At 43.4% G+C, this 26,802-nt stretch overlaps 2 protein-coding genes across 2 annotated transcripts; one reads left to right on the plus strand and one right to left on the minus strand.

The window, feature by feature from the left end:
• The first annotated feature begins 85 nt into the window (after positions 1 to 85).
• LOC134184416 (neurobeachin-like protein 1) lies at positions 86 to 23,486 on the plus strand. The gene is given in 49 exon segments (XM_062652095.1): positions 86 to 208; positions 279 to 398; positions 1,120 to 1,260; positions 1,320 to 1,437; positions 1,500 to 1,591; positions 2,267 to 2,334; positions 2,393 to 2,429; positions 2,497 to 2,794; positions 2,849 to 3,000; positions 3,068 to 3,224; positions 3,815 to 3,917; positions 3,991 to 4,079; positions 4,139 to 4,230; positions 4,292 to 4,444; positions 4,512 to 4,593; positions 4,678 to 4,776; positions 4,828 to 4,916; positions 4,983 to 5,294; positions 5,352 to 5,434; positions 5,487 to 5,536; positions 5,619 to 5,708; positions 6,643 to 6,680; positions 6,730 to 6,858; positions 6,923 to 7,055; positions 7,701 to 7,885; positions 7,941 to 8,090; positions 8,307 to 8,464; positions 8,522 to 8,646; positions 9,087 to 9,222; positions 9,293 to 9,441; positions 9,785 to 9,918; positions 9,985 to 10,092; positions 10,156 to 10,251; positions 10,713 to 10,804; positions 10,865 to 10,897; positions 11,614 to 11,754; positions 17,378 to 17,508; positions 17,564 to 17,640; positions 17,642 to 17,680; positions 17,731 to 17,848; positions 17,907 to 18,004; positions 19,191 to 19,406; positions 19,488 to 19,597; positions 19,733 to 19,905; positions 19,963 to 20,057; positions 22,051 to 22,113; positions 22,488 to 22,703; positions 22,768 to 22,916; positions 22,979 to 23,486. Coding segments are annotated over 49 exon segments (5,856 nt in total). The 5' UTR covers positions 86 to 199; the 3' UTR covers positions 23,109 to 23,486.
• Positions 23,487 to 24,430: 944 nt separating this feature from the next.
• Positions 24,431 to 26,400, minus strand: LOC134184226 (epsin-2-like). The gene has a single exon (XM_062651862.1). The coding sequence runs from the start codon at positions 26,350 to 26,352 to the stop codon at positions 24,673 to 24,675; it is 1,680 nt and encodes a 559-aa protein (XP_062507846.1). The 5' UTR covers positions 26,353 to 26,400; the 3' UTR covers positions 24,431 to 24,672.
• Between the last annotated feature and the right edge of the window lie 402 nt (positions 26,401 to 26,802).

Genomic DNA, 26,802 nt, shown 5'->3' on the forward strand with positions numbered 1-26,802 from the left:
CAGAAGACAGCTGTATAGGTAAGTTTTCTGTTTCAGTGTATGGTATTACAATAAAATACGATTTATTTACAGCTTCCTTTCACCGTCTGGTGTTGGTTTCGAGGCATTCTTTACTGCCACAACCGGAGTCTTGGTTGTTGCTGTTAGTCTGAAGAAAGAGTACCTTACTGTGGCTGTGTCAGATAAACCAATTCTTGACATGCAGTGGGTAGGTGATAACATGAGATGAAGGATGTGAGTGTTGGTGTTGGTGTGTGATTTGAGTGTAATCTCTATAGCATCATGTTGGTATTGTACATGTGGGCCAGAGACGTCCGTGGGGCATTAGAGAGGTGTTGATTTTTATTGATGGCCAACTTTGTCGTAAGACAAGTATGAAACTGCCTGACTTTAGTGAAGTAAGTGAAGAGTGGAATGTGAATACTTTCTTGTTGGTTTGTGCAGCACGTGCATGCATGCATGCTTGCCTAAAGACAGACAGACAGACAGACAGACCGACGAATGGACAGACAGATGAATGGACAGACAGACAGACAGACAGACAGACAGACAGACAGAATCAAGTTTATTGTCAACAATCTTCACTACTACAAACAGTTATTGTTAAAATGAAATGTTCTACTTGTAGTCCGAGACTATTGCTAATGAGTAAAACACTGACAGACAGACAGACAGGCAGACAGACAGACAGACAGACAGACAGACAAACAGACAAATAACAAACAGACATACAGACGGACAGAGACAGACAAAAAGACAGGTGTATGGACAGATGGACAGATGGACAGACAGATGGACATACATACATACATACATACATACATACATACAGACAGACAGACAGACAGATTCTTTATTCTTATATAGACTCTACTTGTACATATGTTAGGAATTTGTGAAAATAAACCAGTCCTTGCAAACAACAAAGACAGACAGACAGAAAGACGCACACATGTATGTGCACACACACAGACACAGACGCACGCACACACACATACACACACACACACACACACACACACACACACACACACACACACACACACACACACACACTCACAGATATGCAGAGAAGTACACAGACATGAACAGAAACATTACAGTGGTTGCGCTGTTTAGGGATTTGGATCGTGCCACATTGGATGTGCTGGACATCGTACAACAAACGAGTTGGACAGTCTTCCAAATATCGACTGGCCTGACTCGCCTGTAGACTCTCTAGATGCAGGTGCTGGTAGTGAATATCCATCGTCTATACTGGTACCAGTTGATTATTTAGTTGTTACACCAGCATGACCTCATGTCTTCTCAATGTTCAGGCTGGCAGCCAAGACAGCGAATGGGGTACTCCATGTTCTCTACTCGGTCAGCTTGGTCCAGTTTGTGTGTTCTTTGAAGCTATTTCAGAGACTCAAATGAAGATCCTTTACTCACGAGGCACTTTTATTACCAATCCAGATATAAATACTAATTAATTGACTTTGTTTCGTATTGTCAAGGTCCGGACGATGTGACTTTGTTTCAGCCTGGCGATGCCAATTCTCAACTGAGTACTCTGTCGTCACAGTTGTTACTGTTTTATCATGCCAAGGTGAGTTAGCAATGACTGACTACTTTTTTCCGAATTTTAATGAATTCAAAAATAATGAAATGTAGGTTTTGGATGTGCTTTGACAGTAAACCTTTGACTTTGGTTAAGGTTTTCGTAATATTTATTTGAGAGAAAAATGTCAGTAACACCTCAGAATTAGTGCAAGGTGTTAAGTGAACACCACCTACAACATGTAAATTTCAATAAGCCTAAATGTACAACAATTGTAATAGTAATCGCAGCAACAACGCCGAGATCTTTCATCGTACTCTCACATCGAACAAAGACTATTCTGTGGCAGAGAAACTGGCAGCCACTGAAGCCATCAACACAGTCTACTCTGAAGGTAGATAGCACCAAGTAGACTGTCAAGATGGTAAAACAACGCAGAAGAAGATTGCAAAGAAGAGGAGACAGACGATGAACATAGAGATTAGTACTAAATGCCTGTTCAGTGTTGTTTTACCTTGCACTAGTCTTTACACTTCTCCCTAACAACCGCCTTGTCTAAAGTAATTAACTCATTAACGCTTTCTATGTGAGGATAACAGAGTTTGTTAATTTAATTTCTAAGAATTAATGGATGATTGGTAAACTTGTGGAGTTTCCTTTATGCATTTGGTTTGTTAATATTTGGAAAATATGGTATTGTCGATTGATATTCTTGTTTGTCAGGCTTGCAAGAATCACTTGTGTTTTGATATCACTGTAAGGCCACGTGGGAAACATAGTCAACATGGCCGGTTAGGAGGCATTCGTCCTAGTGTTTGTGTAGTGTATTAATATTTTTGGTTAATGCAGGTTGACTGGACACAAAGCAGTGACACAGAACATTAAGGTCTTGCAGAGTGTTATTTCTTGGTTTTGTATATATGTGTATGTATATATTCATGTGTGTCGTTTAGGATACATTAGGAACTCTCGGAGGTGTTCAGGTGCTGTTTCCATTATTGGAGACCGTTGACCTACCAGTTCAACCGTGTCTTGAGCCTGTAGTTACGTTGAGTAGTACAGATGGTACACACGGTGTAGTGTCTCAATGTAGTAAAACTTTGAATCTTAATGTCGAAAATGATGTTTGTGAACGAGTGACAGCATCAGGAAGCTCTGTATCTGATAACGCTCTCACACCAATATCTACCACATCTGATGAGGTTGACAGTCCTGAAGGAGGGCAACAGCTACAATGGAAACCTCCAGCATGTATGCCACATGATTGACATTTTTGTGATACAAAGTTGGTATTTTATTATCTAGGGCGGCCGACGTTTCGGAATGAAGACGATGAACGATGTGAGGTAGCAAGGTTTTTGTCGTTGTTGAGGAGCTTTCTTTTTCAATCGCCATCAAACCAATCGGCTCTTCAGGAACGGAATGGGATGGCAGTTATTGGAGCTTTGTTGCACAAGGTCTGGTCAAGTGACGATTTACAGTGAAATTCTGTTGTCATTAACAATTGTTTGTGGTGCAATTTAGGTTGATGCTTGTCACATCAATGTAGAAATGTTATCTGTCGTGCAGATGTTGGTTGAGACAGTGGCGTCTACTAATACTCGCCTTGTAGGGCAGATCTACGAGCATTTGGTATTCAACTTTGGAATTTGGACTCGGGCAAAGTTTCACACACAAATCGGTAAATCTATTGTGGCTCTATGTGATTGTTTCGGCCATTAATACGGGAGTTTCTTGTCATTGTCATTGTATTTACCATTTTGAAGGCAACATAGTGCACATTGGTTTGCTTTGTTTTGAGTATTAAACGTAGAACTTCTCTAGCAGCAGGCAATGATATAGTGATAAGTTCAGAGTATTCAGCAGTCAGTTCTGTGATACAGTGGCTGAACACATTTGCCTTTGTTGGGATTCCAGGGCGCTCTAGTGTTATGCTTGCTGCTGGAGGTTGTTCTATTTGGAGCTGAAACGTACACCACTTTGGCTTTGAAGACGGCAGATATGATGTCAAAAGAACATTTTGTATTATGTGAAACACGCTTGTGTTTAAATGACTTTTATATGTGTACTAGCTGCTTTCCCCGATCTTTGCCCAGTTAAAAAATTAGTTACACGCAGTATCAATGTGCAGACACTATTGGATATGAATTAAAATATGACTTGCTCGCTTCTGCAACGAAACTGACGATAGATGGTTCAGTGTAATTTATTTAACTCACACCAATATGTCGTGGTTGATGGTTTGATTTTGGCTCCATTTTTCCTTGTCAGGGCACATTCAATATGTGGCTACAGTCATTAAGGACAACTTCAAGATGTGCCGCAGTAGATATGGTGTATCCTTCCTACTCGGTGTTGTGCGGAAATTTCATAGGTAACTTGTCAACTTAATTACATGTGCTTGATACAATCAGTCAGTCTAAACCAAGCTCGTTTTTTGTTTACAGTTCAACACCAACTACGCCGTCAACTCCTAAAGTCTTTGAATTTGGAGAGATTAGTGATGAAGAGAAAGCTATTCGTGGGGCACTATTTAGTATGCAGATCAGCTGTAGCGGTTTGGTTTTACTCATCAAGGATTTGCGTATGTTGTAGGTTCGACCAAGTATTTTATGCAGAAAGGTATGAAAATGGAGGAACTCGAAGCAACGTTAAATTTTATTGCCAGCTCTGTTGAGCCATCACACGTGTGTCATCTCTCTTGTATTTACTAAAAAGTTTTTGTGATTATGTGCTTGTGTTGGTCAGCTAATGGAAGTGTTGGGAATGCTGTACTCTCTGATGACGAAGGCTCCTGCTCATGCTGAGATAATAGAGATGATCTCTGGTACTGGCCGAGGTGAGTTGCTGTGGGCGTTGACTCAGTTTGGGGACGAAAGAGTGCGAACTATTGGTCTGAAGGTATTCTGTTGTGTTTTTCATAATTGTCTGTGATTGTTGCAAATATCAGTGAGTTGTACTTATGCAGATACTAGTGGCTATGATGACATCAAGCCACGTCTCTCTGAGCAACAAGCGACGCTTGCTGCTGGATGATACGAGCACTGGAGGTTAGCTGCTTGTTTAATTACTTTGCTTCATATTGACTTTGTAATGGATGGTTTTTGTCTTTATAATATAACTATTTTATGTAGCTTTGTGTCAATGTATGAGTGCTTTTGATTTGACTCGCGCTGAAGCTACGTTGCTGATGGAGATCGCAAGTGTTAAAGTTGGCAGTTCTTATGTGGCTGGTAAGCATTGTATTTGTTTATAGTTCAGTGTTTGTAGCTGTTGTGTTGCAGGTGTGCTACAGAACTACGACTTAGTGGTATCACTTGTTGAGATTGCAGTCAATGCAGATTACCATGTCCGATTGGAAATATGTCAACGAGTTAGGATTGTGTTATTAGTGTTACTTCAGTGTGTGTGTGATTCACGTTGTGTGTCAATATCGTAGATCTTAATTTCATTGTCAAAACTGTCAATCGGTTTGAAATGGTATGTGGAGGAGCCGGCTTGGTTTAAGGGTCTTGTTGCATTGCTCACTCCTGCTCGGAAAGCTGTCAGACTTCAGGCAACACCGCCGTTGCCCAGACAAGTCTCAGATGGTAGTGAACGCTCTCTCACAGCTGTGCCAATTGAGGATGTAAATGAGAGAGACGTGCTGGATCGAACTGCAAAGGCTCTCGGTTGTGAACTGTGTAACATGGTTTTGGACATTCTGGCTCTCATTATGTGGCAAGGATTGAGTGGTTGTGACAGTTGGAAGGTTTGCTTTGTTATATTTGAGAATGAAAGTGAAGTTGTAGTGAGTGGCACTGAATAGGAACGAGGTCAGGTGATGGCTTGTATAGACAATACAGCTGCCGAGTATGAACTTCTTCAGCCAGCAATTACATTGAAACGAGAGTTAGTTATTATAGCTTCATCACCTTGTATTGAACTAATGATGTTGTTGTAGACTCTTTGAACGTTGTCTACATGCTGCAGGAGATGATTTGGCTCATGCAGGTTATAGTAATGTATTATATTGTGTATTATTGACAGATTTTGATTATTATTGACAGATTTTGATTATTATTGTTTGCTGCAGGTTTAATAGATGCTGTTCTTGTAACTGGTGCTGTGCAACTCATTCAAGCTGTTGAGAATTTCATCTTCAGGTCGTCACTTGGATATGGAGGTGAATTGTCACAATCGTTTTGAATCTATGCAATTGCATGAAGTTAGGGGTGGTTTACTACAATTGGTCATTGAATGATCACTTGCCACTAGGACATTGTCATGAAATATTAATTGAGCATGTGCGAGAGCATCAGCGGAACTTGTGTGTTTTAATATGTACATTTCTAGTATCATGCAAAATACTACTTGTAGTTGCTTTTTTGTGTGGTCTGCGCATTCTCTTCACTCTGTCATTTAGGCTTTTCTTCATACAGAAACACGTACAATATGTTAATGAGCAAGAACTTTCAGTCTTTGTGCAGCAACAGTCATTCAGCTATATCTCCATTTGCATTGACTTGGCTGATTATAAATTCCATCACTTTGCTGTCAGTGTACTAGAGAGAGAGAGAGAGAGAGAGAGATCTTGGTATCATTTAATTGAAACTACAGATCCTCTCAGTTCTACCAGTGGAAATGGCAGAGATCAATCTTTTTAGTAGTGGTAGCAAGTGATAGGACATCTGCGTATTAGAGTTCCTGTAACCACTAATGATCTTTACATACTAGGCTAAGTGAGGTAATTTACTTAAATGTTATGCCATCGTCCATTTCTATGATGTACACTTGACACTAATCACGTTATAAGTAGCAATAGAGATTTAAACAGTACTCCAGGTCTTGATCCCTTCTCATTATCTGCTTCCATTGGCCAAGTCAACGCGAGTGGAGAGTAGAGTACAAGACTCGATCAACACACTGACTTATTATTTCTATGTTCTTTGCGGGTGATGCACAATCAATTAAAATGCACCTTGACTCCTTTAGGATGGTTAGATAAAACAAATGACACCTAAAATTATATTGTAAATGTATTATATCTTAATTATTATTTGAAAGCATACACAAGTTGTATAAGGTGGGTGTGTTTATGAAACGATTTATATGTTTAGATCTGTCAGGAGAGTTTGCAACAGTCTGGAGTGGCAAGGTATTGACATTGCTTTATTGTGGTCGGCGTCTTAGATGTCGTTGTTTAGTTGATTAAAGGAATTTTTCAAGTTCTTGATCAATTGCATGTCTGGCATGCCACTGATTCTACAAACAAAGATTTAGCACGCATTGGTCTCCGAGTTCTATTGGCTGCTGTAAACCAACCTGTTGAAGAGGTGACGTTACTGTTTACACGACAAGTGTATGAATGGTAATTAGATGTCACTAACTGTCATTTAGTTGTGTGCTGTGGCAACATCTCGGTTGCAGCCACTGCTGCAGAAGCATCCTTTGCCTGATTTCCTTGAGGCAAGCTTCATTCTTGGTTCAGTGTGTGACTCTTTAGCATCTGCTATACAAAAGGGAGAAGCAGGTTTGTACACACTTTTGAATCTCATAGTCTAGATAACTGCTGCAGCTATTTGAGTTTATGAGGATGTGGAGTTTGATCTATGGTCGTTATTGTAGATCATGGAGACTCTTTGCCAATATAGTTTGGTGTCTCTCTAGAAATATATTGTGAGAGTATATTCTATTTTTATAATTTTCTCTGCAAGGTTTGTCTTGCTTATAATTTAGAACAATTTCAATTTTGTAGCTTAAGTTTTTGTTGATTTTGGCACTAATTAGTTTGGCACACTATTTCACCCTGCAAGTAGTTTCAGTAAACGCTTTCTAGAAAATTATACACTCTGTAACTGCTTTAGAACAGATATAGTCAATGATACAGTTCGGTTTGGTGGACTGTGTTATGGCTTACTGGTAACACTACGTAACACACAATCGGTATACTTGTAATGGATGTAGCATTTCTGTGTACTGATTATTTGCTTGTGTATGGATGTTTGCATGTGCACATGTTGTGTTGTTTTATAAATGTAGGAAACAACCCAACACAATAGAACAGAACATAACAGTACTACTGGGTTGTATTGTGTGTAGCTAATAGAAGAACTGTTTTCTCTGAAGATGATACTACTACTTTTATAATGGCTACTCTATGTGTTTTTCTCTGTAGATTCCGATTGCTACAACCATATGTTACTTCTTCCCATAGTACGTATGCTGTTGATCTTATGGAAGGATGTTCTAGACATTGATCATCATCTTCCTAATCTGCCTTCACAAGACGATGCTTCTTTTACTCATAATTTACTAGAATTTATGAAGTCTGATGAGTGGAGAGCATTTCTTGGAGAGCAAGTAGATTCTTGATGTGTTGTTGCAGTATTGGTGTGTAACGTAATCACATTGTAAGATTTTTCCTACGATGGAGAACTATGCTCAGGATCTACATGGTCCAGCCACGACACGTGTAGCCAGACTGCAACAAGAATGTCAAGTTGCTTGTACAGAGTCAGTCAAGAAGAGCAAGCATCGTGTTGCTGAAGGCATGGTGAAGGTGCAGGTACGTAGGTGGTGTGAAAGTGTGTGTGTGTACAGTACAAGTGTATTTGTGCTTGCTTGGGTGACACATGCATGTGACGTCAAGGCTCAACAGTTTGCTATGTATAACATTACCAGATTGCTGTAATAATCTACTCTTCAGACCTGACGTTAATCTACGTTACTACTATAACTAACCATTACTAGCAGAGACAAGCTTTATTTGCATTTGATGTAGGAATTGGTTATGAATCCTTTTATGGCTCGACGTGAAACTGAACGAGATCACCTTGCTGCTGAATTGGCGGAAGACAAAAAGTGTCATCTCACAGTTCTTAAATACTGGAGGGAACAAAAGCAGTTTCTCACAAGTGAGCGAGGCACATGGTCTAACAGGTAAACTATTCTAGATTTATTTCTCTGTAGAATTAGTCAAGTCATTTTAAATTTTAGAGAAACACAGGAATCTTATTGGATGGTTGACAATCGAGAGAACTTTAGTAGAATGCATCTCAAACTGCGAAGGCTCTTCAACTATGATCGTCATGTTGAAGCCAGTCTTAAAAGAGATAGAACAGGTGATATCAATATGGCATGGTCACATGATACCTTATCATAACATTTCACTAATGTAACATTGTACACTGTGAAACAACCGTATTTCTGGTTGGAGTCAGGGTGAAACCATACTTACCATTGGCATGTCATCCTGAATTATGTACATTGAATATATTGAGGTGTCTTGTGGCGGTAATTGGTGGCAGTTTAATATGTAGATGTCACTAGAATGTAGATCAAGTAAGGGTTATAAACGTATATACTTAAGGGTTATCTGCTCATTCCTTATTTCTGCACGAAATGGCAATTACTGGCTCAATATTTTAGCATAAGGCAGTTTTATTAGAACCAGGCAGCATTTTTGTTTGTTGACTTGTAAGACAGTTCACTTAGCTCGTGTGATTATTTCTCAGTCATGTGGCCTGGCAAGGATTTTGCTTGATAAGAATTTGTGTGATAGGACGCTCCAGTACGTCTGAACCAGGTCACGTGACTGGTGGCATTGACCTGACGGTTGGTGAAGAGGCTCGTGTTCGGAATCAGGCTGACGATCGCCTTGGAGACGATGAATGGCTTGTGCTCAGAGATGCAGAAACGTTAGACAGTATTTTACAATTGCACATTAAGCATTTAATTGTTTTAACGTAGAGTTTCATGTTGATTTAGCTCTTCACCAGTGTCTGGTCTTGCAGAAGTTGTTATTCTTGAACAGTGTGAACTTGTTGTTCATACAGAAGTTGTGCCAGGCACCTTTAGGATGACTAGAAGCCATGTGTATTTTTTTGATACAAGGCCACCTTCAGAAAGAGAATTGGGTAAATAGCATAACACACATGTGTTTTTGAACATAGTGTTAATTGGTTAAACAGTGTGTGTGTGTGTGTGTGTGTGTGTGTGTGTGTGTGTGTGTGTGTGTGTGTGTGTGCGTGTGCGTGCGTGCGTGTGTGTGTGTGCACGTGTGTGTGTGTGCACGTGTGTGTGTGTGCACGTGTGTGTGTGTGTGTGTGTGCACGTGTGTGTGTGTGTGTGTGTGTGTGCATGTGTGTGTGTGTGTGCACATGTGTTGTTTACTCTCAATCTGTCTGTTGTTTTTTATTATTTGTTGTTTGTCTATTTGTACTTGTCAGCTGTGTTATAATTGAATGAAATCATGTTTAGATGTCGGTGGTGATTTTCAATGGGATTTGTCTCAACTACGTGAAGTTCATTTACGACGCTATAACTTGCGACGAAGTGCACTTGAATTTTTTTTACTCAACCAAACTAATTATTTTATTAATTTTACAAAACAAGTAATCACCACATAAAATCAAATAAACTGTCATGTTGTGTGTATTCTCGTGTGCATTTGTGTATAGACTCGTAACAAGATTTATTCAAAGCTTTTGTCTCTACATCCACCCAATCTTATTTATGCCAGTTCTCGTAGTCCTGCTGAAATGTTGGCCGACTCGGGAATAACTCAGGTTACTGCTTGTGTGTTTTTGTGTTTGATGGTTGTTTTGACTCTGTAATTGCCTCGTCTATAGAAGTGGGTAAGAAGGCAGATTTCGAACTTTGACTATTTGATGCAGTTGAATACTATTTCTGGAAGAAGTTACAATGACTTCAGCCAGTATCCAGTGGTAAGTCCAGATACTTGGCTTCTCATTTTTAATATTTAGCTGTCAATGGGTGTGCTTGCATGTTTTTTGCGTGTGTGTGTTTGTGTTTCTTGTTTGCTTTATTTTTATGTCTGTTTTCTGTGATAGTTTGTTCTGTATTATGCATGAAATTGGTTTAATTAATGCTTACCGTTGTGATTGTCTGTGGATTCCAGTGAGGAGACTTGTCACACCTTAATAGTACTTGAAATTCAGTGAAGTTTGCTAAATAGGAACTAGCTGCCTTGCTTTGTGCGTATTGAGATGTTGAATACAGAAATTCCTGATGCTGTTTTACAATTGATAATTTGTATTCTGAGTTTATTTGACGTCGTAATGCTTGTTTGGACTTAGTTGTGCAAACTATACATATATTACAGATAGAGGTCTTTGATACTAGCTCTCCTGAAGTTTTTGAAGATGCAACTTTTGTTTATTTGCAGTTTCCATGGATTTTGAAAGACTATCACTCTGAAGAACTGGACCTTAACAATCCGGACATATTTCGTGACCTTACTAAACCCATCGGAGTGCAGTAAGAATCCTAATGGAACTCTTCACTTATTGCAGCAGCAAGAAACATTTTTTATTGTAGGAATCCAGCACATGTTGCAGAAGTGGCAGAAAAGTTGGTACCATAGTTCCGTGGCTTTAACTGCATGCCAGTTTACCATATGACCCTTTATTACTGCCGTGGCTCTTATTTTTCTCGAACTTTGAAGGAAGACACTTATTAGAGTGAAGCGCTAATTTGAGGCAGGCACTTAGTAATTTGACATGGAAACCATGCACCCAACAACCCTGATCAGTATGTAGTACATGATAAGTACCTATAACGTTCACTAATATGGAAGGAAAGGAACATCAGGGACAAATCTATGAAAAAACGTGATTGCTAGCTTGCAAATGAAATACCTGTATGCTACATCAGTATACAAGAGGTTGAGAAACAACAGTGACAGCTTCTACCTGTACGTTATGATTTGACTGCTTGGGTGTGCTTTTGTATGCCTCGTTCGTGATCAATCCGCACAATCAGAGACTCGATAGTGTGTCGGTAAAAAAGGATGTTGCTTGGTAAGGACGGCATTTAGTCTGGTCGGATATGACTGCTATATGGCGCTTTTATAAGGACGGCAGTGAAACATGGTTATACAGTATAGTGGGGTTAAGCGATTGCCAGTATATCTTGGGTACAGCAGCATGCTAGTGTAGACTCGGCTACTGTAAAGATTGACTACGATTTTGTTAATTCTTGTTTTACTTGCATACCATTAAAGGCTCAGAAATACAGTATAAGTCAGTCAATTTGGCTATGTTATTGTGTGGTGTTGTTCATTGTAGATATGAGATGTTCTTTGATCCTGGTGGTATTGTGGATAAGTTTCATTACGGAACACACTACTCTAATGCAGCTAGTGTTATGCACTATTTGGTCAGGCTGGAACCGTTTACTTCATTACACATTCAACTCCAGGGTGGAAAGTATGTCTGTGCAGATACTTGTGTTTGTTTGTTTGTTTGTCAGTGTACTGTGTGTGTGTGTGTGTGTGTGTGTGTGTGTGTGTGTGTGTGTGTGTGTGTGCGTGCATGTGTGCGTGCATGTATGTGTGTGTGTGTGTGTGTGTGTGTGTGTGTGTGTGTGTGTGTGTGTGTGTGTGTGTGTGTGTGTGTGTGTGTGTGTGTGTGTGTGTGTGTGTGTGTGTGTGTGTGTGTGTGTGTGTGTGTGTGTGTGTGTGTGTGTGTGTGTGTGTGTGTGTGTGTGTGTGTGTGTGTGTGTGTGTGTGTGTGTGTGTGTGTGTGTGTGTGTGTGTGTGTGTGTGTGTGTGTGTGTGTGTGTGTGTGTGTGTGTGTGTGTGTGTGTGTGTGTGTGTGTGTGTGTGTGTGTGTGTGTGTGTGTGTGTGTGTGTGTGTGTGTGTGTGTGTGTGTGTGTGTGTGTGTGTGTGTGTGTGTGTGTGTGTGTGTGTGTGTGTGTGTGTGTGTGTGTGTGTGTGTGTGTGTGTGTGTGTGTGTGTGTGTGTGTGTGTGTGTGTGTGTGTGTGTGTGTGTGTGTGTGTGTGTGTGTGTGTGTGTGTGTGTGTGTGTGTGTGTGTGTGTGTGTGTGTGTGTGTGTGTGTGTGTGTGTGTGTGTGTGTGTGTGTGTGTGTGTGTGTGTGTGTGTGTGTGTGTGTGTGTGTGTGTGTGTGTGTGTGTGTGTGTGTGTGTGTGTGTGTGTGTGTGTGTGTGTGTGTGTGTGTGTGTGTGTGTGTGTGTGTGTGTGTGTGTGTGTGTGTGTGTGTGTGTGTGTGTGTGTGTGTGTGTGTGTGTGTGTGTGTGTGTGTGTGTGTGTGTGTGTGTGTGTGTGTGTGTGTGTGTGTGTGTGTGTGTGTGTGTGTGTGTGTGTGTGTGTGTGTGTGTGTGTGTGTGTGTGTGTGTGTGTGTGTGTGTGTGTGTGTGTGTGTGTGTGTGTGTGTGTGTGTGTGTGTGTGTGTGTGTGTGTGTGTGTGTGTGTGTGTGTGTGTGTGTGTGTGTGTGTGTGTGTGTGTGTGTGTGTGTGTGTGTGTGTGTGTGTGTGTGTGTGTGTGTGTGTGTGTGTGTGTGTGTGTGTGTGTGTGTGTGTGTGTGTGTGTGTGTGTGTGTGTGTGTGTGTGTGTGTGTGTGTGTGTGTGTGTGTGTGTGTGTGTGTGTGTGTGTGTGTGTGTGTGTGTGTGTGTGTGTGTGTGTGTGTGTGTGTGTGTGTGTGTGTGTGTGTGTGTGTGTGTGTGTGTGTGTGTGTGTGTGTGTGTGTGTGTGTGTGTGTGTGTGTGTGTGTGTGTGTGTGTGTGTGTGTGTGTGTGTGTGTGTGTGTGTGTGTGTGTGTGTGTGTGTGTGTGTGTGTGTGTGTGTGTGTGTGTGTGTGTGTGTGTGTGTGTGTGTGTGTGTGTGTGTGTGTGTGTGTGTGTGTGTGTGTGTGTGTGTGTGTGTGTGTGTGTGTGTGTGTGTGTGTGTGTGTGTGTGTGTGTGTGTGTGTGTGTGTGTGTGTGTGTGTGTGTGTGTGTGTGTGTGTGTGTGTGTGTGTGTGTGTGTGTGTGTGTGTGTGTGTGTGTGTGTGTGTGTGTGTGTGTGTGTGTGTGTGTGTGTGTGTGTGTGTGTGTGTGTGTGTGTGTGTGTGTGTGTGTGTGTGTGTGTGTGTGTGTGTGTGTGTGTGTGTGTGTGTGTGTGTGTGTGTGTGTGTGTGTGTGTGTGTGTGTGTGTGTGTGTGTGTGTGTGTGTGTGTGTGTGTGTGTGTGTGTGTGTGTGTGTGTGTGTGTGTGTGTGTGTGTGTGTGTGTGTGTGTGTGTGTGTGTGTGTGTGTGTGTGTGTGTGTGTGTGTGTGTGTGTGTGTGTGTGTGTGTGTGTGTGTGTGTGTGTGTGTGTGTGTGTGTGTGTGTGTGTGTGTGTGTGTGTGTGTGTGTGTGTGTGTGTGTGTGTGTGTGTGTGTGTGTGTGTGTGTGTGTGTGTGTGTGTGTGTGTGTGTGTGTGTGTGTGTGTGTGTGTGTGTGTGTGTGTGTGTGTGTGTGTGTGTGTGTGTGTGTGTGTGTGTGTGTGTGTGTGTGTGTGTGTGTGTGTGTGTGTGTGTGTGTGTGTGTGTGTGTGTGTGTGTGTGTGTGTGTGTGTGTGTGTGTGTGTGTGTGTGTGTGTGTGTGTGTGTGTGTGTGTGTGTGTGTGTGTGTGTGTGTGTGTGTGTGTGTGTGTGTGTGTGTGTGTGTGTGTGTGTGTGTGTGTGTGTGTGTGTGTGTGTGTGTGTGTGTGTGTGTGTGTGTGTGTGTGTGTGTGTGTGTGTGTGTGTGTGTGTGTGTGTGTGTGTGTGTGTGTGTGTGTGTGTGTGTGTGTGTGTGTGTGTGTGTGTGTGTGTGTGTGTGTGTGTGTGTGTGTGTGTGTGTGTGTGTGTGTGTGTGTGTGTGTGTGTGTGTGTGTGTGTGTGTGTGTGTGTGTGTGTGTGTGTGTGTGTGTGTGTGTGTGTGTGTGTGTGTGTGTGTGTGTGTGTGTGTGTGTGTGTGTGTGTGTGTGTGTGTGTGTGTGTGTGTGTGTGTGTGTGTGTGTGTGTGTGTGTGTGTGTGTGTGTGTGTGTGTGTGTGTGTGTGTGTGTGTGTGTGTGTGTGTGTGTGTGTGTGTGTGTGTGTGTGTGTGTGTGTGTGTGTGTGTGTGTGTGTGTGTGTGTGTGTGTGTGTGTGTGTGTGTGTGTGTGTGTGTGTGTGTGTGTGTGTGTGTGTGTGTGTGTGTGTGTGTGTGTGTGTGTGTGTGTGTGTGTGTGTGTGTGTGTGTGTGTGTGTGTGTGTGTGTGTGTGTGTGTGTGTGTGTGTGTGTGTGTGTGTGTGTGTGTGTGTGTGTGTGTGTGTGTGTGTGTGTGTGTGTGTGTGTGTGTGTGTGTGTGTGTGTGTGTGTGTGTGTGTGTGTGTGTGTGTGTGTGTGTGTGTGTGTGTGTGTGTGTGTGTGTGTGTGTGTGTGTGTGTGTGTGTGTGTGTGTGTGTGTGTGTGTGTGTGTGTGTGTGTGTGTGTGTGTGTGTGTGTGTGTGTGTGTGTGTGTGTGTGTGTGTGTGTGTGTGTGTGTGTGTGTGTGTGTGTGTGTGTGTGTGTGTGTGTGTGTGTGTGTGTGTGTGTGTGTGTGTGTGTGTGTGTGTGTGTGTGTGTGTGTGTGTGTGTGTGTGTGTGTGTGTGTGTGTGTGTGTGTGTGTGTGTGTGTGTGTGTGTGTGTGTGTGTGTGTGTGTGTGTGTGTGTGTGTGTGTGTGTGTGTGTGTGTGTGTGTGTGTGTGTGTGTGTGTGTGTGTGTGTGTGTGTGTGTGTGTGTGTGTGTGTGTGTGTGTGTGTGTGTGTGTGTGTGTGTGTGTGTGTGTGTGTGTGTGTGTGTGTGTGTGTGTGTGTGTGTGTGTGTGTGTGTGTGTGTGTGTGTGTGTGTGTGTGTGTGTGTGTGTGTGTGTGTGTGTGTGTGTGTGTGTGTGTGTGTGTGTGTGTGTGTGTGTGTGTGTGTGTGTGTGTGTGTGTGTGTGTGTGTGTGTGTGTGTGTGTGTGTGTGTGTGTGTGTGTGTGTGTGTGTGTGTGTGTGTGTGTGTGTGTGTGTGTGTGTGTGTGTGTGTGTGTGTGTGTGTGTGTGTGTGTGTGTGTGTGTGTGTGTGTGTGTGTGTGTGTGTGTGTGTGTGTGTGTGTGTGTGTGTGTGTGTGTGTGTGTGTGTGTGTGTGTGTGTGTGTGTGTGTGTGTGTGTGTGTGTGTGTGTGTGTGTGTGTGTGTGTGTGTGTGTGTGTGTGTGTGTGTGTGTGTGTGTGTGTGTGTGTGTGTGTGTGTGTGTGTGTGTGTGTGTGTGTGTGTGTGTGTGTGTGTGTGTGTGTGTGTGTGTGTGTGTGTGTGTGTGTGTGTGTGTGTGTGTGTGTGTGTGTGTGTGTGTGTGTGTGTGTGTGTGTGTGTGTGTGTGTGTGTGTGTGTGTGTGTGTGTGTGTGTGTGTGTGTGTGTGTGTGTGTGTGTGTGTGTGTGTGTGTGTGTGTGTGTGTGTGTGTGTGTGTGTGTGTGTGTGTGTGTGTGTGTGTGTGTGTGTGTGTGTGTGTGTGTGTGTGTGTGTGTGTGTGTGTGTGTGTGTGTGTGTGTGTGTGTGTGTGTGTGTGTGTGTGTGTGTGTGTGTGTGTGTGTGTGTGTGTGTGTGTGTGTGTGTGTGTGTGTGTGTGTGTGTGTGTGTGTGTGTGTGTGTGTGTGTGTGTGTGTGTGTGTGTGTGTGTGTGTGTGTGTGTGTGTGTGTGTGTGTGTGTGTGTGTGTGTGTGTGTGTGTGTGTGTGTGTGTGTGTGTGTGTGTGTGTGTGTGTGTGTGTGTGTGTGTGTGTGTGTGTGTGTGTGTGTGTGTGTGTGTGTGTGTGTGTGTGTGTGTGTGTGTGTGTGTGTGTGTGTGTGTGTGTGTGTGTGTGTGTGTGTGTGTGTGTGTGTGTGTGTGTGTGTGTGTGTGTGTGTGTGTGTGTGTGTGTGTGTGTGTGTGTGTGTGTGTGTGTGTGTGTGTGTGTGTGTGTGTGTGTGTGTGTGTGTGTGTGTGTGTGTGTGTGTGTGTGTGTGTGTGTGTGTGTGTGTGTGTGTGTGTGTGTGTGTGTGTGTGTGTGTGTGTGTGTGTGTGTGTGTGTGTGTGTGTGTGTGTGTGTGTGTGTGTGTGTGTGTGTGTGTGTGTGTGTGTGTGTGTGTGTGTGTGTGTGTGTGTGTGTGTGTGTGTGTGTGTGTGTGTGTGTGTGTGTGTGTGTGTGTGTGTGTGTGTGTGTGTGTGTGTGTGTGTGTGTGTGTGTGTGTGTGTGTGTGTGTGTGTGTGTGTGTGTGTGTGTGTGTGTGTGTGTGTGTGTGTGTGTGTGTGTGTGTGTGTGTGTGTGTGTGTGTGTGTGTGTGTGTGTGTGTGTGTGTGTGTGTGTGTGTGTGTGTGTGTGTGTGTGTGTGTGTGTGTGTGTGTGTGTGTGTGTGTGTGTGTGTGTGTGTGTGTGTGTGTGTGTGTGTGTGTGTGTGTGTGTGTGTGTGTGTGTGTGTGTGTGTGTGTGTGTGTGTGTGTGTGTGTGTGTGTGTGTGTGTGTGTGTGTGTGTGTGTGTGTGTGTGTGTGTGTGTGTGTGTGTGTGTGTGTGTGTGTGTGTGTGTGTGTGTGTGTGTGTGTGTGTGTGTGTGTGTGTGTGTGTGTGTGTGTGTGTGTGTGTGTGTGTGTGTGTGTGTGTGTGTGTGTGTGTGTGTGTGTGTGTGTGTGTGTGTGTGTGTGTGTGTGTGTGTGTGTGTGTGTGTGTGTGTGTGTGTGTGTGTGTGTGTGTGTGTGTGTGTGTGTGTGTGTGTGTGTGTGTGTGTGTGTGTGTGTGTGTGTGTGTGTGTGTGTGTGTGTGTGTGTGTGTGTGTGTGTGTGTGTGTGTGTGTGTGTGTGTGTGTGTGTGTGTGTGTGTGTGTGTGTGTGTGTGTGTGTGTGTGTGTGTGTGTGTGTGTGTGTGTGTGTGTGTGTGTGTGTGTGTGTGTGTGTGTGTGTGTGTGTGTGTGTGTGTGTGTGTGTGTGTGTGTGTGTGTGTGTGTGTGTGTGTGTGTGTGTGTGTGTGTGTGTGTGTGTGTGTGTGTGTGTGTGTGTGTGTGTGTGTGTGTGTGTGTGTGTGTGTGACTACTGCCAATTTGTTTGGCAGGTTTGATCTCGCCGATCGTCAGTTCTATTCAATACCAGCCGCATGGGAAACGTTATTGAAGAATCCTAATGACGTCAAAGAACTCATTCCAGAATTCTTTTATTTCCCTGAGTTTTTGGTCAATCAGAATCGTCAGTTTAATACAGTGTGAGTAGTACTGTAGTCTCCAGACGTGTTTGTGTTTAGGTATCGACCTTGGTGAATTGCAAACCGGACAGAGGGTTGACGATGTTGTATTACCAGCTTGGGCTGCTAGTCCGGAAGACTTCATAAGACTTCATATGGAAACACAGACAAGCATTGGTGAGAGGCAAGTTAAAAAATCAGGAACTAGTAAAACTATTACTTCATAGGAGTCAGAGTATGTCTCAGACCATCTTCACGAATGGATTGATCTCATTTTTGGATACAAGCAGAGAGGGCCGGCTGCTGTTGAGGCTTTGAACGTATTCTATTATTGTACATACGAAGGTAGTAAACCATCACGTATGCTTTTCATTTTGTCTTTTGATGTAATACCGACGTGTAGGTGCCGTCGATTTGGATGCCATTACTAATCCACAAGAACGAGAGGCATTGGAAGGAATGATCAAGAACTTTGGTCAAACTCCAACACAGCTGCTGAAGGTGAGACTGGTGAATACAATTGTGACACGATGTGTAGGCAACATCTGTGATCGACAGTGAACAATACCTACTGCAAGCGACAAATATTTAGTCATGCAACATTTTGTCAACATTTACCAATACACTGTTCGTCATGAAATTTTTTGTCAGTACTTACTCGTGTAGTATAGTACAGTATCACTTGGTATATGCTAGTGACGTGTGGGCGGAAGGCACCTGGGTGAGTATTGAAAGGTGCTTGGTACTCTGTCCATCCAACCCTTGAGCACTATGCAAGTCCTTACAGTAAGTACTTGAAATTAGAGCCGTGGCTGTACTACTTCTTTTTCATCAACTTACATAGTGTACTGTATATTTGCTACATATGATGTCACTGATTGGATGGCTTAGCTTGTGCAATCCTACTGGAAGAAAAGATTCCTTTCTTCTAATCCACAATGAAGCTGAGACAGAAGCTAATACTGACTTGAGTAGTACATACATTCATCTAGGATGGATTGATAGAGTCAAGTTGAGGGTTTCGCTAATATCTTTAGTACCATTATGCCTCTGGTGCTAATACCTTCCCACAAGTTTGTTTTGCTTTTCATTGCAACAGATGTTGGGTTACTGTCTACAGGGGCCACAATACGAAGAGAGTTACGATACAATTGGAAGGTGCACTCGTCGCTGAAGATTGTTTTCTGTCAGCTGTCATGGCGGTGGTGCAGATGTTATTTAAATCTTATACATCTAGCTGATGACGACGATCTAGCTCAGCTGCGTGCTGACTCAGGGTAGATGCATTTGTATGTATGGCATGTGTTTATTATTATCTGGTTCACTAGATTGTGGCTGTATTCTAAATTTACACGATTTCTGGCAAGACTGTAGGAAACCGGAAGAGTATCAATAATTATGGGCAAACTGTATTTGCTAGTACGAGACTAAATCAGTGTACTAGATCAGTGTTATCAACATGTGCCTCAAACTCTGGCGCAGCTTGTAAAGCTTGTGCAAAAATTTCATTGGGTATTTTATTTTGTCAAAAATGTTTTGTCAAAAATATTATGAAAATTACAAAAATTACAAAAATTTTTGTCTGACAAAGTATTTGTTGTTTTAATACATTATTTAGTGTTATGTGGCAGCAAAGACTTAACATTGCATTGGACTGTGTTTCAAGATTCTGTTTCTGTTGTGATAGGACGCACATCCGAAGCGTATGTCTGTTGACGAGGCATCGCATTACAACAAGAGACTAGCCGAGAATGCGACTCTCGCACCCGATGTATTCGAGAATCTAGAGAAACTCAAAGCTTACTTTGTCGAAGTTTACAAAGACGGCGATCCTGTTGTGTACATAGGCATAGCAGGAAGGAAGTCACAGTCGTTCCTTCATTCAGGATTACCAAGAGATCTTGTCAGTATCATATATCACTAATAGTTTAGAGCAACTTGCAATGGGGGTCTGTGTGTTTGTGTGTGTGTGTGTTTTATAAAGGTGACCGTGAATGAGTATGGCGTCAGGCATAATCATGACTGGCTACCGTACTCAACAGGAAAGAAATGTCCTTTCACGTTCAATATGGATCCATTGCTTGCGTCTTCCAGGTAAAGCACCAACTGAGTGCACGTTGTGAGACTCTAACCAATGCCTGTTTGTGGCTTCAGCCTTTGAGTGAACATACATAATTAACTTTGAGAGTAAAGGGGTTGGGTTAATAGGTTACATGTTTTGCTGTTTAGGTCGTTGCCAAGTCTTGGTGCTCCGTTCTCTCCTGACTTAGTTGTCAAGTCGCATCTGTTTGTGTTGACACGCGATGGCAAAATGTTTATAGTAGCCGGCCATTGGGATAACAGTTTTCGAGTCTGGTTGTCAGCAAAGGGAAAGATGACTCAAATCATTAGAAAGCACACCGGTATGTGTTTGATATATGAGTGAAATGATGGTTTGTGTAGCCAGAGGTTGGATGTAGATGTGGTGACGTGTGTGGCAGCAGACAGTCGTGGCCAGTACTTGATCACTGGAAGCAGAGACACTACGTGTAGAGTGTGGCTTATTCTACATCAGGTAACGAGATTTGGTTAAAGTTTTCAGTTCAGTTTATACCCTACTGCTCCTCTTCGAGACTACTTCTTTTGAGACTCCAAAATTAATTTAGAATTTTCTTACGAATCGTAATTTTTTTCGAGGTCTTGATGTGCAATATTAGTCTTTTTTGATTTAATTATTGTTTATTTATTCTTTCAAACTGATTCAATTCGCTAAACATTTCTAGTTGCATCTTGAGCTGCACACTTCCGTCTAGCGGCCATTTTTATGATGTTTCATGCGCACGCACAGAAACCAAAAGCCCGGACGGTGGAAGGCAATATGTTTGAAAAGATTATTACTCGAAAAACATTAGAAGTGGTAGGGTAGTGTTTGCAATGTTAGCCTTGCACTCTGAGATATGTGTCGGCAGGGGTGTAGACAAAAATTTAGTTCAAGAGATTACTTATTGTTAGAGATGTTAGTAGATGATAGGGCATGTGTCTGTGTGTTTGTTAGATGGTGTTCATGTGTGTGTTTGTTTGTTTGTTTGTGTGTGTGCACATGCATGCGTGAATGCTTGCGTGAATGAGCGAGTGTGTGTGCACATGCATGCTATGTGTGTATAGATGCTGGCAGATCAAGAATAGTACAACCACAACTTGTGTGATTTACGGAGTAACAAATGTAAACAGAAACTTCAGTAGCCAGTTATTGAGCTTCTTACTATTATAGCATCTAAGCAGTAATAAAACAATGAAAACAAGCAAACAAAGACCGAAAATCTCGTTTGCCAATTTGACTGTAACAATCGAGTTTATTTAGAATTACTACGATTGTAGCCCTTCATCATCATCTATTTGCATCCGTTTCTCTAGTGAATTATTTTCCTGTTGTACTTTGAGAAGCCATAGTCATACAGGCAGATCAAACCGCTACAGACAGGTCAAACTGCTGTCATTGCATATGCATTGATGCATGGCATGATGCATATGCAAGCTGGTGTGAACTGAGAAGTACCCATGTGGTAATCGTATGGACCTCTCTGCCGGCAGCAATGCCTACTGATTGATGTGTTTGATAGTGGCTGGATGTTGGTCATGATCACGGGTTAACATAATTATAATTCTTTAACCAAGTTGGTAGGACACATGAGTTGGTCACTTACAACAATCATCTTTCAAATCACAACTATTGTAATGTGTTAGCAAATACGTTCACACTTGTATTTGAGAATAACAAATGACACCACTATTCAGACCCTCCCTGGCATGAATATTGAAATGAGGGAGATTATCGTTACATTGTTGAGATTCCAATTTGAAAATGATGCAGGCATGTTCTGAGTAAGAGAGCTGTGGTACTTGAACTTTGTGACTTGCAGCCTTGACCAGCATAGAAGACATCTCGGGTAGTTGATATATTTAAGGCCTGTCCACTGTCCACACTGGCAACTGAATTGCACTCCGATCGTGATTGACTGCAGCCCTGTGCACACTGGTACTGGATTGGGATTAATCCAATCCACAGGGGAGGTGGTGGATTTGATCCACGTCAGATCACAAGTTGAATCGAATTAGAAAATAGTAGACAATACCTTTCATGTGTGCTATGAGTATAGTCACAACATCTAACCCTCTCCATCAATTTCAATTGCCTTACGTTGCTGTATCAACGCTTTCCACAAGCAAAGAACCCACAGGTACACAATGGTCATAAGTCACGTGATACCAAAAGAGGCGGAGTTACCATTTTCAAAGTACAGTGTGGATGCTTGCTATCCCGATTGAATTGCGATCATTACGATTGTGATCAATTTCTGGTCTAGTGTGGACACGGCTTTACTTATCTGACCATCTTGATCCCATACGAGTGTTTGGTTCCCCCAAACAAGTATAGGTTTATAAGTCAGAGAGAATGTATTGGATGTTTTCGTTTATAAGTGACTTAGCCAGCGTGGACACTAGCTCATTAATCAATTGGTTAATTAATTGAGGTATACTGTATGGTGCATTGCCTGTTGTCTGTGTAGCACGGTTTTGCAGCATCAGTTGATGAAACTCCAATCCAGACTCTGTTTGGTCACGACTCGGAGGTAAGAGGATGCACACAAACACACACACACACACACACACAGACAGACAGACAGACAGACAGACAGACAGACAGACAGACAGACACAGGCACGGACACACACACACGGATGCACACACACACACACACACACACACACACACACACACACACACACACACACACACACACACACACACACACACACACAACGGATGCACACACACACGGATGCACACACACACGGATGCACACACACACGGATGCACACACACACACACACACACACACACACACACACACACACACACACGCACACACACACACTAGGCATTCATTCATTTTGTTAAAAATTAATCTCAATTTGTCAACGTATTGAAATAGTAATCTTCAAAGGTTACTGCTGTTGCTCTGAACACAGAGCTTGACATCGCGGTGACCGGCTCGCTGAATGGAACATGTATCATCCATACAGTGCAGACCGGTCAATATGTCTGCACTCTAAACTCCCCTTTTGCTGAGACACATCAATCGTCGATAGCCCTACTCGGTATTGGAGCTTTTGGAACCATCGTAGTCTATTGTGCCGGTCAGTCAAAGAGTGGAGTTCAGGTACACAACTCTCGTTGAGAGTTCCAATATTGACGTTAATGCAATCAGAATTTTTTATATTCAGGACGGCAACAACTGCATGCTACACAAGTATAGTGTCAATGGAAAGTTACTAGCATTCGTCTCTGTTGATGCGATGTCGGACATGACAGTGAGCGGGCAGTGGCTCGTAGGCGCTCATGGCAAGAAACTGATCGTGAGGAGCTTGGAAGCGTGAGTTAATATTAATTCCTTTGTGGTAACAACTTTTCTGGTCAACTTGTGTTTGTGTTCAGATTGCTGCCCGTCCACGAAGTGTCTTTGTTGGCGCCGATTCAAACACTCACAATTACCAGTAAGAATACGCATGTGCTTCTTGGTCTCAATGACGGGAAGCTTATTATCTTGGCGGTCAATCCGAATTGATGGAATGAAATTATTGATGTTAAGATTTGGACTATTCTTTCTGAAATGTGTATAATATTGTCGTGTAAATGTAAAAAGTAGATTACTTTCGTAGACTCTGTCGGTGTGAGACTGTGACTGGGTGGGATTTTTTATTGAGCCAGTCTGGCTGTGCTGTTATGAGATGTCACTCACCGTCTACAGTCTCTGCGAATTGTTTGAAGTGTCTAAGCTAAACGAGACATTCAGAACCAATGATGAAACGAAGCGGTCACATGATGTGACAACTACCTTCTGAGATTAATATCTTTAACTGTTTATTGGAAGGTTTTTTCAACATCATTGATATATTGGACACATTTGAGGATTACTGACTTGATATCAAATAGTAATACTAAAAGTTTCCAGTGTGCTAATATCGATGTATTTTGAGGTGGTAGTTATGGCAGGTATCCACACATGCATTATAATACGTATTGCCATAACTACCACTTCTGAAAACTTTAGTATACTAATTGATATCAAATAATATATATTGTTGTGTAAATGTAAAAATGTATTAGTTTCATAGACTCTGTGACTGTCTGGGTGGGATTTTTGATTGAGCCAGTCTGGCTATGCTGTTGTGAGATGTCACTCACGGTCCACAGTCTCTGCACATCATTTGGAACGTCTAAGCCAGTTAGAAACGGTCACATGATCTGTGACATCGTTGACCATTTATTAGCAGGTTTCTCTAACATCATCGATATATATCCAACACATTTGACGATTAGTGACTTGATATCAATTAGTAATACTAAAGTTTTCAGTATGTGCTAATATCGATGTATTTTTGTGGCAGGTATCCACACGTAGACTGACTTATTGGTACACGACATTTACGCTTATTATAGTCTAGGGCTTGACATGGACATCATCTAGACTCGTGCCCTTAAGCCAACAGCATGTCTGAAACCACATGGTCCTATAAACGTCACACGTGACAGCTAGTGCAGGTGATGTAGTAATCAAATAGCAATTCCTTCTTTCTCACTGCTGATAGTATCGTAGTAGTCACAACAGTCAGGTACATACAGTAATGGAGTGTATTCAAACCATGTAATACCAAGTTAGCCAACTGGTTGCTACATGTACAGTACTACTACACCATGTGCGCTAGCTGTCACGTGTGCATAGGACCACGTGGTTTTACATGTGTTATAGTTGGCCTAGCACCACATAGCCCCATGCACACGTGAGAGATAAAGCAGGTGGTGTGGCAAGGACTTGGCACTGACTCTAATGCCAAGTGTGTGAAACAGGTCTAGGCAACGGCCACACATGGAGTACACATATACACTGTTGACGACTGCTGGAATATTTATTATTTATTATTCAACAAAACGTGCACACATATATAATCACAGCAAATTAATGTATGTCCCCCCGAGGAATAGTTAACACAAGACGATCGCTGTTTCCCAATACCCAACATGATCATAGCGGTGCCCTGAAATGATATGTTAGTAAATCTGTAAATCCCTTCTTAGAAGACGGCCGAGCATGCGTAAACGTGTTCTGTTTCTCTCTATGTGCTATTGTGTCACCACCCGGACGTCATGAACGGGTTCTGTTGCTGTTGTTGAGGGTATCCCATTGCCATGCCTTGCATTGGAGCCATAGGGGCGGCCATATATGATTGAGGCTGCTGAGGAGGGAGGGTCGTAGCGGCGAGTGCCGGTCGGCTGCTATCGGGAATAAGAGGGGCGGGTAGAAGAGGAGCGTTCACGCCGCCTGTCGTGTAGCCGGTGTTGGTCGCTTTTAATTCGTTGAGCGACTTCGCTTTCGGTTTCTGTACTTGAGTGAAGGGGTTGGCGGGCTGTGACGATGGACGGTGTGCGAGCGACGTCCCGAACACGGACGGTGGAATGACCGTGGCGCCGACTGGTTCGTTGAGGAATGGATTCGCTCCGGGCATCGCGACCGATTTCTGCGGGCCGGTGCCTAAGAGCGAGTCGACGTTAACGAGACCGGAATGATCGCCAAGAAACGAGCTCGGCTTGTCATGGTCTTGCGGGTGAGACATCGAGTTGTTCATTGTGGCCATCGGCGGTGGCAAAGTCTGCTGCATCTGTGACATATTGAATGCATCGACCACCGGCTTAGGCTGAGAGCTGCCATTTGTGGCCGACGATAGAGAAGCAAGCAGGTCGAAGTCATCGGGCGACTGAACTCGTTCGGCCGGCATTTGCTCTGGTGACATCATCGGTCCCGCACCAAACGGTGTATCCATCGATTCCCATTTTTTCGTATTTCCGACACTCGGTTGAGTCACCCATGGATTCTGCTGCTTTGGTTGGCCACCGACACTCCACGGATCGTTGCTGACGAAATCATTCTCGAAGCCTGGATTGTGCGGTAGTCCTTGTGTTGAAAGCTTCAACAGCGTTGAATTATGTTCGTGGTTGGCTTCTTGTCGGCTGGTCGTGATGGCCGCCTGTATGCGCTGCTCCTCGCTGATGCGTAACTCCGAGTCATGTTCCGCCTGCTGCTTGCTCAACGCGAGAGCCAATCTTAACTGCATGTCCTCCTCGACGGCGTCGGATGGACGTGCCTGCTCGATGACCGACGACGACGCGGCGGCCGCCGGCGGCGCCGTCAATTGTGGCGGCGCCGCCGGAAACTGCGGCTCCGCCATTTGGATGTCTGGCGAAATTTGCGACGGCGGAACGTCCAACGACATCGTCCCCGTCGTCGCCGTGCTGTTCTTCTTCGCCCGTCCGAACTGCGCGTGGATCGTCTGGCTGCTCACCGCCTGATTGGCCTGCGCGAATCGCTCCCTCGCCTTCATCGCCTTCTCACGCTCAAGCCTGAGACGGTCGTCGTCCTTCAGTAGGGCGACAAGCTGCTTGGACTTCTCACGCACGTTGACACCCTGGTCTTTGCCGTCCTTGTCGACGAACTGGAAGTCCTTGAGCGTCTGAACGGTGAAGACGTGCTCGCGGCATTGCTGATAGACTCTCTCACTACCCGTTTTGATCAGATAGTCGAGAACGACAAGCGCCTTGTACACGTGTCGCCAATTCTTGCCGTGGTCGTTGAGTCGTCTCCATATCATGCCCATCACCTGCCCGAATTCCATCACGTTGTACGTCGAGTCGGCAATCTCGGCCATCAGAGACGACGAGGGGCCCCACGGGTCGTTCGACGTCGCCTCGCGCACTTTCACTTCCGCGTCAGTGTAGTTGTTCACGACGTTCTTCAGCTGGCGACGGATTGGCATGTTGACGAGCTACACCGCGCGCACACACGCTAAATGATAGGGCACAGGCACTTGGGGGTAGCGAGAGATTTTCGTGTTTGCATATGTGGTGACGTCACCGGCGCGAGCGGAAGTCGGCCGACCGGTAGTGTGGATTTCTACAGGTTACTAGACGACGTAGACGGGAAGTTTGAATAGTTTGGGTGCAAAATGCGTCATTGCGTCGTTGGGACTCCCGACGAGGTTCTCGGGGTCGGCGATCGCGCAACTGCTTGTGACATGACTGACTGACTGATTTGCGTTGTAACTCATTAGCATAGTGTGGATACTTGAGGTATGTAGTAGTGGCCGGATTTTGGCAGGACGTCAGGGTGTGACTTGAGTGAGATATTTTACGTATGTGTAATCCTAATTGCTCATTAACATCCTACCATTCAAGTTACACTCTGCTACATCAATGACGGCTGCACT

This window comes from Corticium candelabrum, chromosome 9 (genome assembly GCF_963422355.1).
Source record: "Corticium candelabrum chromosome 9, ooCorCand1.1, whole genome shotgun sequence".
In the NCBI taxonomy this organism is placed as follows: Eukaryota; Metazoa; Porifera; class Homoscleromorpha; order Homosclerophorida; family Plakinidae; genus Corticium; species Corticium candelabrum.

What these genes read in the sequence shown, in the direction of transcription:
- LOC134184226 (XM_062651862.1), bottom strand. Translation starts at nt 26,352, where the DNA reads ATGCCAATCCGTCGCCAGCTGAAGAACGTCGTGAACAACTACACTGAC.